Raw genomic sequence first — 16,512 nt, forward strand, 5'->3', positions numbered from 1 at the left:
GGGAGGTTATATCTACAAAAAAAAAATTAATATACTGTACACTATTGTATTTACACATAGTATGATCCTAGCTTATAGAAACTATGAGGCCGATCGGGGAAAATTCTCTCGTGTGAAGACATGCTTCCTAACGATCGGAAATATTTATGTACAGAAAAACTTTGCTCGCGTGAAGCAAGCCTTGGGCTTTAAGTAGTTTCTCAACACAGTAAAATTACTTTTGGACAAATAATGCAGTATAACTTCAAAAACAAATTCAAAAGAAATCCCCCTTTCTACAAAGAACATCAAGAAACTGGTCGGAAAATACAACACAGTACTCTAGAAGTTTGATTCCAGCTGTGACCAGATTGTGGAATGATCTTCCTAATCAGGCAGTTTAAACGGTGGAAATTCAACCTTCCAATGAATGTTTTTATGTTGAACAGGCTGATATTAATCTGTCTTCACAGTCAATACATGACAAATCTATTTTAACGTTGGTACCAATCATAAGATATTTCATATTTTTTATTTATTACCTCTCATATTAATAGTTTATCTATTTCCTTTTATAGATGGTCTATTTTCCCATGTTGGAGCCCTTGGGCTTATAGCATCCTACTTTTCCAACTATAGTCCATTTCTTTTAGCGATGCATATTTGCACCGACTCGCAGAGATGCCCCTTTAGCTCGGAAAAGTTTCCTGGTCGCTGATTGGTTGGAATTATCTCGTCCAACCAATCAGCGATACGGAAACTTTTCCGAGCTAAAGGGGCATCGCTGCGAGTCGGTGCAAATATGCATCGCTAAAAGAAATGGACTATAGGGTTGAAGCTTAGCTAGTAATATCAATAATATTACAAAATAATAATAATAATAATAAAAAGAGGTCTCTTTCTAGTCTTTGCTTATTAAAACTTCATTTCTTTTATCTTTAGCTTCAACTAAAAGAGTGGGTTAGAACTACCTTGTACGTTCATTTTGTACATTTTCTAGCTTACCTCAAAGTGTGACAGAATCAACTTGAATGTATCTCATTCTGGTCATCTAAGAGATTTTAAGACATGACATCAAGGTAACTTCAATTGTATTTTAACCCTTTTACCCCCAGGCTATTTGGAAATTTCCAACCCTTAACCCCCAGGGGGTTATTTTTTTCCCAGCACATTTTGCAGTATATTTTTTTTAAATTGCTCTAACAGCATTAATTTTTGTCATAGAGAGGTCAGGTTGGGCTCATTCTCTTGGAAAATGCCTGAATTTTCTCAAAAAATTATCAAAATATGAAAAAAAAAATTTTATAGCATTTTTTTGCAAGGACGTACCGGTACGTCCATGGGGGCAAAGGATGGCTTTTGTGAAACGTACCAGTACGTCCTTTGGGGGTAAAAGGGTTAAGAGATTTAAACAGATTAGAAGGTTGGTGAGAAACATGTTTTGCGGTGTATTGAAACCGACAAGACGTTTTTTCTATAAATGCAATGTCTATCTCTTGAAGAATTTTAATTTTGATGATCATAATCAATTGGATGAAACCTACAAGATTTGAAAGTCCCAGCTCCTAATAATACTGTATCACTTGAAACAGTAGATCACTTATTAATGATTTCTTTATAGGCTTACTGGACAGATATGAGGAACTGATTTTAGTTTAAAAAGTCTTGAGTACAAGACTGTACTATTTTATATCAGGTGATGTTAGATACTGTCTTAAATGACTTTAGGTATTGGTTTAAGACCTCTTTCTAAGCCAAACTATTAGAATTCCACGAATTGGTTGGTTTAAAGGTGTGGTCATGAATGGCAGAGGCAAGAGCCAGTGACAATGCCCTAAAGACTGACCATATATACATATCGTTTATTTCCTTTCCTCACTGGGCTATTTTTCCCTGTTGGAGCCCTTGGGCTTATAGCCTCTTGCTTTTCCAACTAGGGTTGTAGTTTAGTTAGTAATAATAATATTAATAACCAAAATTGAATCAAAAGTAAGATATGATTTTAAACAGTTTGGTTTTATTAGGTACAGTATTTACGTTTAGCAAGACCTAGGTTATTTTCCTATAGTATCCCCTTCCCTTCATCCATGGATATGTGATGTTTAGCAAGTGACCTCATCAGAACAAAAATCATCTTTAAACTCTTGGACCTTCTCAACAGTCCCACTCACTTTAGGTACGATTCTTTTCTGTTCACAAACTTAAACTTTGGGAATAATGGAGAATAAAATTGGTCAGAGGGTGAGCCGTTTACTCGCCTGTTCACTTCACCAGAACCTCTTTATTACGACATGGCAAAAATCATCTCTTTTGTTTTTGATTGCACAGTACTTCAGATTTTCCTTCATCGAATAAATAGGCCGTAAATTACAGGCCGGCCTTGAAATACAGTAATCAATTCCAGGTAAATAATGTTTTTATGTCACATTAAGCAGATGTTATATTGCATGAAAATATAATTACAAAAAACACACTCAACAAACTGGCATGAAAATCAAGGATTTTTAACATCCCCTTTTTTGCAACTACTCATGCAAAATAGCAAAACACCGCAACCACTTACCCGTAAAAAGCTGTCCATAGACTAGAGATCTAAGCGCTTTCCTCAATAGAAAATGACCACCATGCAATAAGTATAGAATCTATAATAGACCACAAACCTCAAACTACAGCACAAATTGACACACACCACCATAAAATATGCAGGGAACATCCACATTTAGTTTTTGTTTATAAACACTTTTCTTAAAATTTTGGGCAACTGTACCTCGATAAATTTTTGCTTCTTATTATACACAGGTGTCAAATTTCATGAAAAATACTACATACCCCTAACATGGTACTGTATTCCTATTTGCAAAAAATAAATACAATGATTTTACCAAAGCTATAGTTCATAGCCGACATCAACAAATGAAACAAAAACAAAAAAGGGGACCTCTACTCTCTACGTTCCTCCCAGCTGAACTCAGTTGAGTCCCTTGTTAGGCTGGGAGGAACATAGAGAGTAGAGGTCCCCTTTTTTTATTTTGTTTCATTTGTTGTCGGCTACCCCCCAAAAATGGGGGAAGTGCCTTGGTATATGTATGTGTATGTATGTATAGTTCATAAGGAAAATTCCAATCAAGTTGATCATAGTTTTAAATTTAAAAATTACTGTCATACCTATAAAATCAAGTACAGTACAGTACATAAAATTAGAATATTTGTTTCTTTGAGTTGAGAGGATTTCGCAACAACCCATCTCTTTTAATCACTTGGAGGTGCGAACGATGAATAATCCTGGATGATAGTTTTTGTTTTGCATTCTATTCAAGTTAGCAACCAGCTAAGATAATAGTACACTGTGGGTGACATACAAAGAATACCTTTAAGGGTTTACTAAATAAAACTCGACAAGCGCAACAATACTGTATTACATTGTGTTTACTTATACACCATTCAAGCTGTACAGTATATATGCTAAGTATTGTACGGTAGTCCACAGCATGAAAATTGAAAGATAATGTGTATATGTAGAAATTCTCTACAGTTTCGTCCGCCGCTAGACTTCTTCTTAGAGCGTTTAATATTTTCGTAATTAACACTCTAAGAAGAGGTCCAGTAGCGGACGAAACTGTAGAGCATCTTTACATATACATATTATCTTTCAATTTTCCTTATGTGGACTATACATTGTAATCTTCGTGCTAAGGAAGATTACATATTTAATATGCAAAGTAATGTATTTAACAAAATTCTTACCAAAGGTAATAAATAAAGACTCGAGGAATTCCGTACCAAATAAAGACTCGAGGAATTCCGTACCAAATAAAGACTCGAGGAATTCCGTAACAAATAAAGACTAGAGGAATTCCGTACCAAATAAAGACTCGAGGAATTCCGTAACAAATAAAGACTCGAGGAATTCCGTACCAAATAAGACTCGAGGAATTCCGTACCAAATAAAGACTCGAGGAATTCCGTACCAAATAAAGGCTCGAGGAATTCCGTATCAGAGTCCATGTTCCTTGTACACTTTGATTAAAGATAATAGATTTCTTTAGATTATTCTTTAGATTATCTTATACTTCAAAGACGACTTTTACCTATACAAGAGTCCCTTTCTTATCGACATACAATACTTTTCAATATACCGTAAAAATGTTGCTCTTTATAAACCTATTACAGAAATGTACAACATTGCATATACAGTACATTCGATCCCATATTTCATGATAATTGCCGTAGCGAATAGTAATTATTAATGTAAAGTAAATCTAATCTACAAACTAAACCCAAATTATAACTAAATTCCCTAAACAAGCTTATTCCAACATCCTTCAAAAAGGAAATTCTGAATTTAAAAACACGAACAGAGACCTTTCAAGGAAAGCGTACTTCTGTTAAGACTCATTAATCACTCATTGCTATTTTATTGATATATTCATCAAACAGTAAAAACTTCAACAAAAATAAAACAATCAAAAACCTCTGGGAAATTTTTTTTACAGTATTAGCAAATCTAATCTCCACCATAGGATGTTTCAATACCATATATCCAATTCTTTTATAAGATATAATGTTAGTCATTGAAACGTGAACCAAATCACTATTTCTGTATTTTTTCGAGGCACCAACTATTTGGAGCAACAGATGCACATAGTTGAACTACAGTATAGTACAGTACAGTATTGTTTACAGTTGGTCACCAGTTCTGAAGAAATCAATTCTCAAAAATTGGCCATGACTTTATAAGAATACTTTAATTCTCAATGCTCGAAACCGTTTGGAATCGGAAACTTAAATGCAGTACAGGTCTAATGAAAAAGATATATCATGCTGCTATCGATGACAAAAAAGGTGCTGTCAAATGTCAGCTCATGTATTAATCTCATTTTAGAAACTTATTTTCATTCAAGTATAAATTTTTCTTCAATGTTGTTGTTAAATACCTAAATATTACGAAAGTGAATAATCAATTCAAATTATAAAAGCAGTACAGATACTTTTTAAACACTTCTTGGTCCAACATGGTTCCATATTTATTTTCCTATTCAGAAGTTAATGTTACTGTCGTCAAAATGAAAGACTTTACATGAACTTCATACGTTTTAGCTACAGCCATCACTCCCTATTGTCACACCTTTTCAGTATGGAACACGATCACTGCCAAGGCGTCTCTTCCTTCTGCATGAACATTTCACCAGATATTTCATCGGGAGCAGTCAAAGGCTCTCCACTTATCAGAAAGTCACTGTCGTCAAAATGAAAGACTTTACATGAACTTCATATGTTTTAGCTACAGCCATCACTCCCTATTGTCACACCTTTTCAGCATGGAACACGATCACTGCCAAGGCGTCTCTTCCTTCTGCACGAACATTTCACCAGATAATTCATCGGGAGCAGTCAAAGGCTCTCCACTTATCAGAAAGTCACTGTCGTCAAAATGAAAGACTTTACATGAACTTCATACGTTTTAGCTACAGCCATCACTCCCTATTGTCACACCTTTCCAGTATGGAACACGATCACTGCCAAGGCGTCTCATCTTTCTGAATGAACATTTCACCAGATATTTCATCGGGAGCAGTCAAAGGCTCTCCACTTATCAGGAAGTCATCAAAACACAACTTTGAATAACTGACTTTACTTATTCTCTCTTTCTTCAGACCACCATCATGCAGTGCCACTGCTACAGAATGAAGGGGATCTAGCATTGTCTCTTCGAAGTGCCACTGAGAATCATCTTTCCCATCAATCTTAACAGTTGTATCCGTTGTTATCACATTCATTTCGAGCTTTTGGGTACGCAGCTGAAAGCACACGCGTTGCAGGTCAAATCCGATTCCTACACCAAGGGCTTTTACTACCCCTTCCTTTAGACACCAGTGACGATAAAAAGATCCTAACTGATCCTTTTCGGACGGAAACCTACGAATCTGTGCCCATTCTTCTGGCGTAAACTGTCTTCTCATTGTATGAAAAAATTCCTCTACTGTTTTGCCACCAATATACTCAATCTTCATTATATCAACACCTACTTTATAGCCATCTTCTGCCGCAAGAACTGCCCAATCTCCCTGATGGGATACATTAAAATCCAAGCCCTTTAGAGCATCTGGCAAGGGCGTTACAAGAAACGGACGACCCTTCTCCGTTCTATCGAATTTTGCGCAAGACCAAGACACGCCCATCTTTTCTGAGGCTAATTTCCTAAGCATGAGCCTGCCTGCCATAGAGGACTTAGCATCTTTTTTAAAAACAAACTTCCCAATACGCTCCTTCTCTTCAGGTTGGATGTAGGATAACGCTGTCATCCAATCTCGCTTGTTAGGAGACCACAACCTCGTATTGAATGCCCAGCGTACACTCTCCATTTTGCTTATGAATTAATTGATAAGTATCCTTACAGTGGCGGGAGCAGGTATGTCAAATTGTGCTGTACTATGTCTTCCCTGAAAACAGCCTACTTAAGCTTTGTCAGACGCAATAAAACTGAGGATGCCTCCCTGCTTGCTTCACGCTTTGAGACCTACAAGAAAATAGAAACTTGTTACCACAAACGGTGGCATACAAAATATTCTACAACATAGTTTACCTTATCTATGGCAAAGCACACACAAGAGACATCCTCAAATTTTATGGCAAAACAGAAAATATCTAAGACTTTAGTGTCTGGATATACTACAACCTTAGTAACAAAGTTAACATTCCAATCTAGATAACACCAAAGTTTATATACTGAAGCAGAGTAGATATACAGTACAGTATGTGAAAAAAGAGAGAACCTTATCACCAAAGTATTATGTTACTAAAAAATACGAGCCATTGCGTGACTACCTCCACCTCGTAGATATAAAGTTACTATAAATACAGAACAAACATAAACATTGTATATGCACTAATGTCTCAAAAAAAAACTTTAAATGCGTATTTCAAACAATTCACATATTACAAAATCTCAAAATACAGGGTTTACCAAATCTAAGTAATGTTTGGGTGCAAACTCCCCATTCAATTAAAACAAAAATGTTATTTTCATTATAAAATAAATTTTTGAACACACTTACCCGGTAGTTATATATATAGCTACCGGGTAAGTCTTATGTTTAAAACATTAGATTTATTAATAGCATTTATAGGTACTAGGACGGGATGCCGAATGCACTATTGCCGACAGACAAGATGCCGAAAAGGCACAAAGCCGAAAGGACATGAAACCGAACAGTCATGGAACCGAACGCTCATAAAGCCGAATGGTTAAAAAATAAAGAAAAAGATAGTGAACATTTAATACTTAATTTTGACTCTTTGGTCACTTGAATTAGTACTAAATACTGATTCAATATTTATTACTTAAAGTTAGCAAAGGTCAAAAGCATTAAGAACTCAAAAAATAAACAAACTTTTTATTTATTTCAAAAAATATATTGTGAAAATTATATAAAATTGAATGCAAAAATTTATGTAAAATTATGTAAAAAAAATTAAGTAAAAAATGTACATAAAAATATTACAAGTTGTGAGGTAAAAGATAAAAAAGATAAAAGATTAAAAGTCATGAGCTATAGCTCGTAAAAACTCTAAGCCTTCTTTATCATAAGAATTGCAAATAGCTTTTATGCGATCATTCATGGTGTTGTATTTCTTGTTAGGCTTTGAAATGTCAATTCCAATTTATTGTTCTCTTCATTTATTTCCTTTTTTCCTTTCCTCACTGGGCTATTTTTCCCTATTGGAGCCCCTGGGCTTATAGCATCATTGGCTGCCTGCTCATTTTGAATAACTTTTAGTAGCTTTGAAACTGTTGGATGGGTTACATTGAGTGTTCTTTCAAATGCTTGATGCCATCCTTCCAGGGAATTATTGGTCCTCGGTAAATTATCTTGAACTCTATTGTACACAGACCATACATCCACATCAAAAATTGGTCTCCTTCGACGTCCTCTCTGCGTAATTCCTAAACAGGTACTTTCATAATACACTAAAAAATCATTTAACAAGTCTTCAGTTTTAGCAGTTATCGAACTAGTTAACTGGTCAAACATCTCATGCACATCTGTAGGTGGAACAAAGGCAAGAGCTGATAACTGCTTAACCCTTTTACCCCCAGGCTCTTTGGAAATTTCCAACCCTTAACCCTTTTACCACCAGGCTCTTTGGAAATTTCCAACCCTTAACCGCCAGGGGGTTATTTTTTTCCCAGCACATTTTGAAGTATATTTTTTTTAAATTGCTCTAACAGCCTTAATTTTTGTCAGAGAGAGGTCAGGTTGGTCTCATTCTCTTGGAAAATGCCTGAATTTTTTCAAAAAATTATCAAAAATATGCAAAAAAAATTTATACCATTTTTTTGCAAGGACGTACCGGTACGTCCATGGGGGTAAAGGGATGGGTTTTGTGAAACGTACCAGTACGTCCTTTGGGGGTAAAAGGGTTAATGAAATGAGCATAGATGGGTTCGAGATACCATTATCATAATCCATAAGGCTGAATATTGTGCCATAAACATTGTCCAAAGTGAAAGAAACATCCTCTTATCGATGTATTTGGAATCTTTTTTTTTAATACTGTTTTTTGTCGCTCGCTCGAAGTCTACAATTATTGAATCGGGCTCGGGAATCCCTTTGTATTTAAAAAAATACAGTATAAAGATTTCGTCATATGAATTTTCATCTTTTTTTACTTGTTATGCAATACACTAATGGCAGGGTTTTGGTCTCCGAAATAATTGCATGTATTGTATAGAGCTGTTTCCTGAGAGGAGCAGAGTCGAAGGTGCCATCGGCAAATCATGTCTGTTTTCTCGATAATAATTTTAAATTCTTCTCTGTCGAAAAAATGTTAACCCTTTTACCCCCAGGCTATTTCGAAATTTCCAACCCTTAACCCCCGGGAGTTATTTTTTTCCCCAGCACATTTTGCAGTATATTTTTTTTAAATTGCTCTAACAGCCTTAATTTTTGTCATAGAGAGGTCAGGTTGGTCTCATTCTCTTGGAAAATGCCTGAATTTTCTCAATAAATTATCAAAATATGAAAAAAAAAAAAAAAATTCTAGCATTTTTTTTACAAGGACGTACCGGTACGTCCATGGGGATAAAGGTATGGCTTTTGTGAAACGTACCAGTACGTTCTTTGGGGGTAAAAGGGTTAATGAACTCCAATGTCAAACTGTATGGGTGACTTGGTTTTATTTATATTTTCAAAATTTCTTTCTGTCATTAATTTCTAACTATTCGGTTTTATGACCGTTCGATTTCATGTCCTTTCGGCATTGTATCTTTTCGACATCTTGGATTCGGCATCTTGTCTGTCGGCAAAAGTGCATTCGGCATCCTGTCCGCACACGCATTTATATCAATTAATGCCACAATCATAGCAATTAGTGACAACGATGACAATTTACGAATGCTGTACACGGATTAAAGTAACCTTTAGCATCTTCTTATGCCATTGTTCTAATTAAATCATGTAAACTTAAATGAAGTGTTTATTAATTAAAAAGTAAAATACACAGCAAAATGCTTCATAGATACCAGGAAGTTTATTTTAAGCATTTACATACATAATTCCCATTACAGAACACAATTCTAAACTATAAAATGTCAAAATTCCAAATCAAGATAGAAAAGCTTTTTTAACTTACCGTATAATATAGCTTTGTCTGCTTCCCGAGTAACTAGCTCAGAAGAGGCTGTCAGTGTAGAGTATTCCACCAGGGGATTCTCACAATATTCTGAGAAAAAAAAAGTAAAATCATAAATAAAGGGCAGAATTAAGCAGTAGGCTGGAATGAGTGAGAAGAGAGAGAGAGAGAGAGAGAGAGAGAGAGAGAGAGAGAGAGTTATTTATTTAATAAATTTATTACGCCCAAAGACGTCAAACAAAGTTACATATTGGCAATTACAGAGAGAGAGAGAGAGAGAGAGAGAGAGAGAGAGAATTATTTATTTAATAAATTTATTACACCCAAAGACGTCAAACAAAGTTACATATAGGCAATTACAGAGAGAGAGAGAGAGAGAGAGAGAGAGAGAGAATTATTTATATAATAAATTTATTACGCCCAAAGATGTCAAACAAAGTTACATATTGGCAATTACAGAGAGAGAGAGAGAGAGAGAGAGAGAGAGAGAGAGAGAATTATTTATTTAATAAATTTATTACGCCCAAAGACGTCAAACAAAGTTACATATTGGCAATTACAGAGAGAGAGAGAGAGAGAGAGAGAGAGAGAGAGAGAATTATTTATATAATAAATTTATTACGCCCAAAGACGTCAAACAAAGTTACATATTGGCAATTAGAGAGAGAGAGAGAGAGAGAGAGAGAGAGAGAGAGATTATTTATTCAATAAATTTATTATGCCCAAAGACGTCAAACAAAGTTACATATTGGCAATTACAGAGAGAGAGAGAGAGAGAGAGAGAGAGAGAGTAATTAGGCAAGAAGAGGGAGTGAACGTAGTTCATTGGGAGAGGCATAAAATTAATTAAACTTATCAAAGCAATATTCTTTATGGAGTTGCTGTTGATGTTGTTGTTTATCTTGGTTTGACCTGCAATTGATATGAAGCTAATTTTACGATTCATAAATTATGAGTTATCTTATCAGGAGTGAATCCAGTTGAGAAATATAATGCCTACAGTGTTCCGTTTGAGATGTACAGCCGGCACTACCCACCTACTACGAACCCATGGTGACACAACTCGTTTCACAACTTCGTTTCACAACTTAAGATTGTTTGTGAATGGGTGGGGTGTGGGCCAACTTCCTAAAATGCAAATACCTATATTATCAAATTGCGACAACTTAAAACATAATTAACAACGCAAGAATGTCTGTAAGGGACTAACCTGCCGAACAACATTGCGGAATGATTAAAATCCACGAGAGATATAAGTATTTGCGATAAATCATTTTCAACACTTCATTGGTGAGTTCACGGGCAAAACATCAACGACATACAGTCTGAGGTGCAGGGTTGCCAGATTATTCGACTGGATTATCGTACATGAGCCTTAAATTGTCGTTTTTCAACCAATATTATCGTACACAGTTTCAATATAATTATTAGAGAGTTACATAATTGACTTATTTCAAAATATTTTAGTATAATTGTTTAATTAAACACATATGTATATACCTAAGGTATGTATCGTACATCGTACTGGACCTAAAATAATCGTACATGTATGGTAATTATCGTACGAATGGCACCCCTGCTGAGGTGACGGTTTTGTGGCCACCTACTATGGTTATGAAATTATGTTTTAAGTAATGTCTCCAATTTATTGCCTTTAGATATAATCGTAGTATATAATTCATTGTAAAATTGCACAATATTATAATTATATCATTAACAGATATTATATTTTCATAACAATAATCAGTTAAATGAAATCTGTAAGATATCAATTGTAATCTTCATAGAAAAAATACCCATTTCTAACAATTAAAGCTGATTAAATTTCATTTACATCCATAAAAACTAATATATATTGTAAAATTGCACAACATTCCTATTACTTCATAAACATCTATTCTATTTTCATAAAAGTAATTAGTTAAATGAAAGCTTTGAAAATTATCTGTAATTTTCATAGGAAAAATACCCACTTTCTAGCAATAAAACCTGATTAAATTTCATTTACATCCATAAAAACAAATATATATAACGTAAAAATACTCTTATCACACTAAATTATGAAACTATATTTCCAAGAAATATAATTATTTAATTAACATATATTATATTTTCATAACAATAATCAGTTAAATGAAATCTGTAAGATATCAATTGTAATCTTCATAGAAAAAATACCACTTTCTAGCAATCAAAGCTGATTAAATTTCATTTATATCCATAAAAACTAATATATATTGTAAAATTGCACAACATTCCTATTACTTCATAAACATCTATTCTATTTCCATAAAATTGATTAGTTAAATGAAAGCTTTGAAATTATCTGTAATCTTCATAGGAAAAATACCCACTTTTTAGCAATCAAACCTGATTAAATTTCATTTACATCCATAAACACAAATATATATAACGTAAAAATACTCTTATTACAATAAATTATGAAATTATATTTCCTAGAAAATATATTTTCATAACAATAATCAGTTAAATGAAATCTGTAAGATTTCAATTGTAATCTTCATAGAAAAATTACCCCCTTTCTAGCAATCAAAGCTGATTAATTTAATTTACATCCATAAAAACAAATATATACAACATAAAGATGTTTTAATACTATAAATTATAAAATTCATAAAAACAAATATATATATAACGTAAAAATACTCTTATTACAATAAATTATGAAACTATATTTCCAAGAAAATTAGAGACACTACCTAAAATTTAAAGTTTCAATGTTTAGGGTCGTAGAACATTAGCGTTACAAACAAGCCAAACATGCAGGGTTGCCATTCGTACAATAATTATCGTACATGTACGATTATTTTGAGTCCGGTACGATTTACGATACATACCTTAGGTACATACAATGTATGTGTGTGTGTTTAATTAAACAATTATACTAAAATATTTTGAAATAAGTCAATCATGTAACTCCCTAATAATTTTATTGAAACTGTGTACGATAATTTTGGTTGAAAAAACGACAATTGTAAAGGCTCATGTACGATAATCCAGTTGAAATAATCTGGCAACCCTGCAAACATGTGACGTCATACTTCCTTAAAACATTATTCTTTTAGCATGATTACATGCATATAAATAACATTCCTAGATAGAATATGTCCATTTTGCAAATTTCATAAGATCTAAATATCTTTTAAAAGTCATATCAGTCTCATATTCATCTGTTACAAAGAATTTCAGCCAAATTAAAATCGGGTTTACATTCTCTTCAAGTTTAGCAAGTAATGACTCATAGTGCGTTGTGTGAATAAAACTGTAATTTTACTTTAGTTATTCAATATGCCTGACATATTTGTACTTTATATAAAGAACACATTTTTCTTAAAGTTATACCCTTCTTAATTGTTTATATATCATTAAGTATATTCCATTTTGGAGTTGTGCAATCACATCTTTCCACCTTAAAATCTTGGGTGTTGACCCTTACACCATGGAAGTTGGAACACACGTAAGAATTAATTAGTTTAGAACAATTGGTATAATATAAGACGGATGTAAAGAGAAATAAGAAATTATTTCCAAATATTATAGCTTTTGCAAGAATATATCTAACTGACTATTTGTGTGAGCTATATATGGTTATCCTGAATAATGTTACTGTATTGTATATCATTTATTTTGTTGGAAAGTATTCCATAAAGACTTGCATGTCAAAGCCAAGGTCCTAAAGATTATAGTTTTCCTACATAGCTTTTCCTCTGTAGAATGGGTGGTGACAGAAATACAGAAATATTATTATTATTATTATTATTATTATTATTATTATTATTATTATTATTATTATTATTATTATTATTATTAACGTAACTGAAACCGTATAGTTTCTTAGGGTTTTGTCATTTTATTAGTAAGATATATATGGGAGCGTTTGTCTTGAATTATTTTCTTTACAGACAGTTGCATTGGATTTTTCTTCCTATTTCATGATAAAATTTGTAAAATTACAAAACATACAAGAGGAAGTCTTGTGAGTACAGCATATGGCAAATATACAGTACAGAGAAGTATTTTTTTTATCTTGGTTATAAGTTTTTATGCTATTTTTTGATACTTTCAGACAATTGGTTCTAAACACTGTCATTGTAGCCTACAGACTATAACGCAAACTCCCACTGATATAGCCTACACAAGACTGAAGATATTAAGGCTTTCGAGAAAAAAACTAGACTATTGTTTTTCAAATGCTTCAATGCTGTGGATTTAACATTTTACACGGAATACGACGTGTGATACTCTAAATACCTAAGAATGTATACGATAAATATATCCTGCAGGTCCTGTAGGTCACAGGACTCCCTCGTGTGCTAGGAGATCTTGCAGGTCCTTGTGTGAAAGGACCAGGAAACAGAAAGTATATGCTACACCTTCATAATGATGTGCTTGGTTTGGTTACAATCGTTTTGTTAAATTACAAATATAAGGTAAAGATAATGGAAAAAAATATAAAATTTTCCTCTAAGTATAAACTTGTTCTGTATTTTTATGAATCAGTTTCTACTTATAAAGAAATGCAAGGCTTTCATTTAATTTAAAGCTTGGACCTTTCTACTGAAAGTCAGATATAACCATTATTCTCACTTAGTAATTTTTTTTCATGTAGAAGAATATATATTTCGTAGAATACTTATTGTGGATAAATTGACAAGTCAGAGAGTTTTATTTCTCAGGTACGATAGTCTTTAATAAAATAAACTCCAAGATACATTTCTAAAAGTAAACAAAGTCAGATAGTTTTTATTTCTGTTTCCCCATAGGACGTGCATGGTTGTAAAAAGTTTAATTTTCGAAAGGATAGTCATAAAAAAACACATTATCTGTTATCTATCACATATTTAATAGTTTATCCTATGCAAAAACACTCCTTTGAAGCAACAGTTAACTACAGTATTTGACAATGACTGAATAAACTATATAGAAAATAGAAAGATATACATATTTTAGAATTATTTCAACGTGTTGGCCTTTATACAGTTAGACAATGGAGAAAAAATCGAATGATCATTAATCGTGTTATTTATCATTCAGGAGTCCTTATATATATATATATATATATATATATATATTATATATATATATATATATATATAATATATATATAATATATATATATATAGATAATATATATATATATATATATATATATATATATATTATATATATATATATACAGTATACAGGACTCCTGATACATTAAAAGCAAATAGATTATTATTCTGTAGAAACATTAGGAAACTATATTTAAGGACTATCTTTTATATAAGACAAGAGTCTTGTTAGAATTAAAGCAATTAGTCTATTATATATCATAGAAATATTTGATATAAAAACTATTCAAGTTATCACATTACTAATCATTCACGAGTCCATTTTTATATATAGGACTCCTGTTACAATAAAAGCAAATAGATTATTATAATGTAGAGACATTAAAAAAAGCTATATTAAAGGACTATTTTTTTTTCTAAATAAGGCAAGGCTCTTGTTAGAATGAAAGCAAATAGTCTAATATATATCAAAGAGACATTTAAAATAAATACTATACGAGGGTCTCACGCACATCACAAAGTCTATGCCAGGCAATTTGCAATGGACTGAAGCCTCTCCTTGCTCTTAAAAATGTTTTGAAATGTTTTCAGACGCTGTTGCAGATACATATTTTTCCTCTTCAACTCACTGATTTCCTGGGCCATTTGCACGAGAGAAGATTTTGATTTCCCTGAGTGGAAAGACACGGGTTGTTTGGTCTTATTCTGTTGATCTTGAGGCAATGTTTTTTTAACATTCTGCAGATTCCTTTCACAGGCAACCCCTGAGAAGATAGACACGGGTTGTGTGGTCTTATTCTGTTGATCTTGAGGCAATGTTCTATTAACACTCTGCAGATTCTTAGCACAGGCAACCCCTGAGAACATAGACACTGGTTGTGGTGTCTTATTCTGTTGATCTTGAGACAATGTTCTATTAACATTCTGTAGACTCCTAGCACAGGCATTCTGTGGGCTTCCAGTTTGCAGATTCGTAACATTAGCCCTCTGTGAGCTTCCCGTATACACCATGATGGGCACATGTTTCGCCGAACCACTATTCACACCGTTACTTGTTGAACATATTATGGATACAGGAACCCTTGCCATCTGCGCTTGTTGAACTAGTGGTTGTTGTGCTTGTGTAGTCTGAACTAAAAATATTTGTTTAGGATGATAGAGATTGTGAGTAACGGCACTATTTACTTGCCTTGGGGCTTGGATAGTACCATATTCTTCTCTTCTTTTACGTTTCGCTGGAAGACAGCTAGAGGGCTTGTGCAATTCTTCATCACAGCTATCAGATACCGGTCTCTTGCGTTTAGCATTTGTTTCAGTTCCTGCATTAGTCGAAATTACTTTAGGTACACTGTTCGAAGATGTCGTATGGGCACATGGAGACTCCTGTTTCTTTTGATGGGTTGATCAGCCTGTGTTGTTGGCCGAGAGAGGTACGGTCTAAAACGTAGTCTTTGCAGAGCCAAGGGAATTCGAACTGAAGCAACGATAGGACTAATGTTCGAGAGGTCAAGCAAAACAGGACTCGTCTGTCTGTCAGTGCCGCTGCCTGGTATGAGAACGTTTGACCTAACTACTTGGCCAATGGTGTAAGGAGCCACCATAGTTAAGTTTAAATACGAAACGGTTTTATCCTTGTAAAAAAAAAAGGCAGCGTTCACTAAGAATATTTTTTTAATAATAAAAATTGGCTTTCGATTTTAGTTTTCAAAAGAAATGCACTTTACTTACGTATATTAGAGCTTAGGAGTTATATGATGAAAAACTAACGAAAGCCTTTTAACAACAACAAACTATGAAAGAATGTATGATTGACGAGGCTCAGATG

The 16,512-nt window shown here is 33.4% G+C and overlaps 1 protein-coding gene across 2 annotated transcripts in view; it reads right to left on the reverse strand.

Annotated features, from left to right (window-relative positions):
• Positions 1-10,953, reverse strand: part of Nrx-IV (neurexin-4) — an 85,729-nt gene extending 74,776 nt beyond the window's left edge. For both annotated transcript variants that reach the window (XM_068389500.1, XM_068389499.1), the window contains exons 1-2: positions 10,823-10,953; positions 9,613-9,702 (exon numbers count right to left, since the gene is read on the reverse strand). In XM_068389500.1, the coding sequence (XP_068245601.1) occupies positions 9,613-9,702; positions 10,823-10,886 (154 nt within the window). In that variant the 5' untranslated portion in view covers positions 10,887-10,953. The remainder of the gene's footprint in view (positions 1-9,612; positions 9,703-10,822) is intronic.
• Between the last annotated feature and the right edge of the window lie 5,559 nt (positions 10,954-16,512).

This window comes from Palaemon carinicauda, chromosome 16 (genome assembly GCF_036898095.1).
Source record: "Palaemon carinicauda isolate YSFRI2023 chromosome 16, ASM3689809v2, whole genome shotgun sequence".
Classification (NCBI taxonomy): domain Eukaryota; kingdom Metazoa; phylum Arthropoda; class Malacostraca; order Decapoda; family Palaemonidae; genus Palaemon; species Palaemon carinicauda.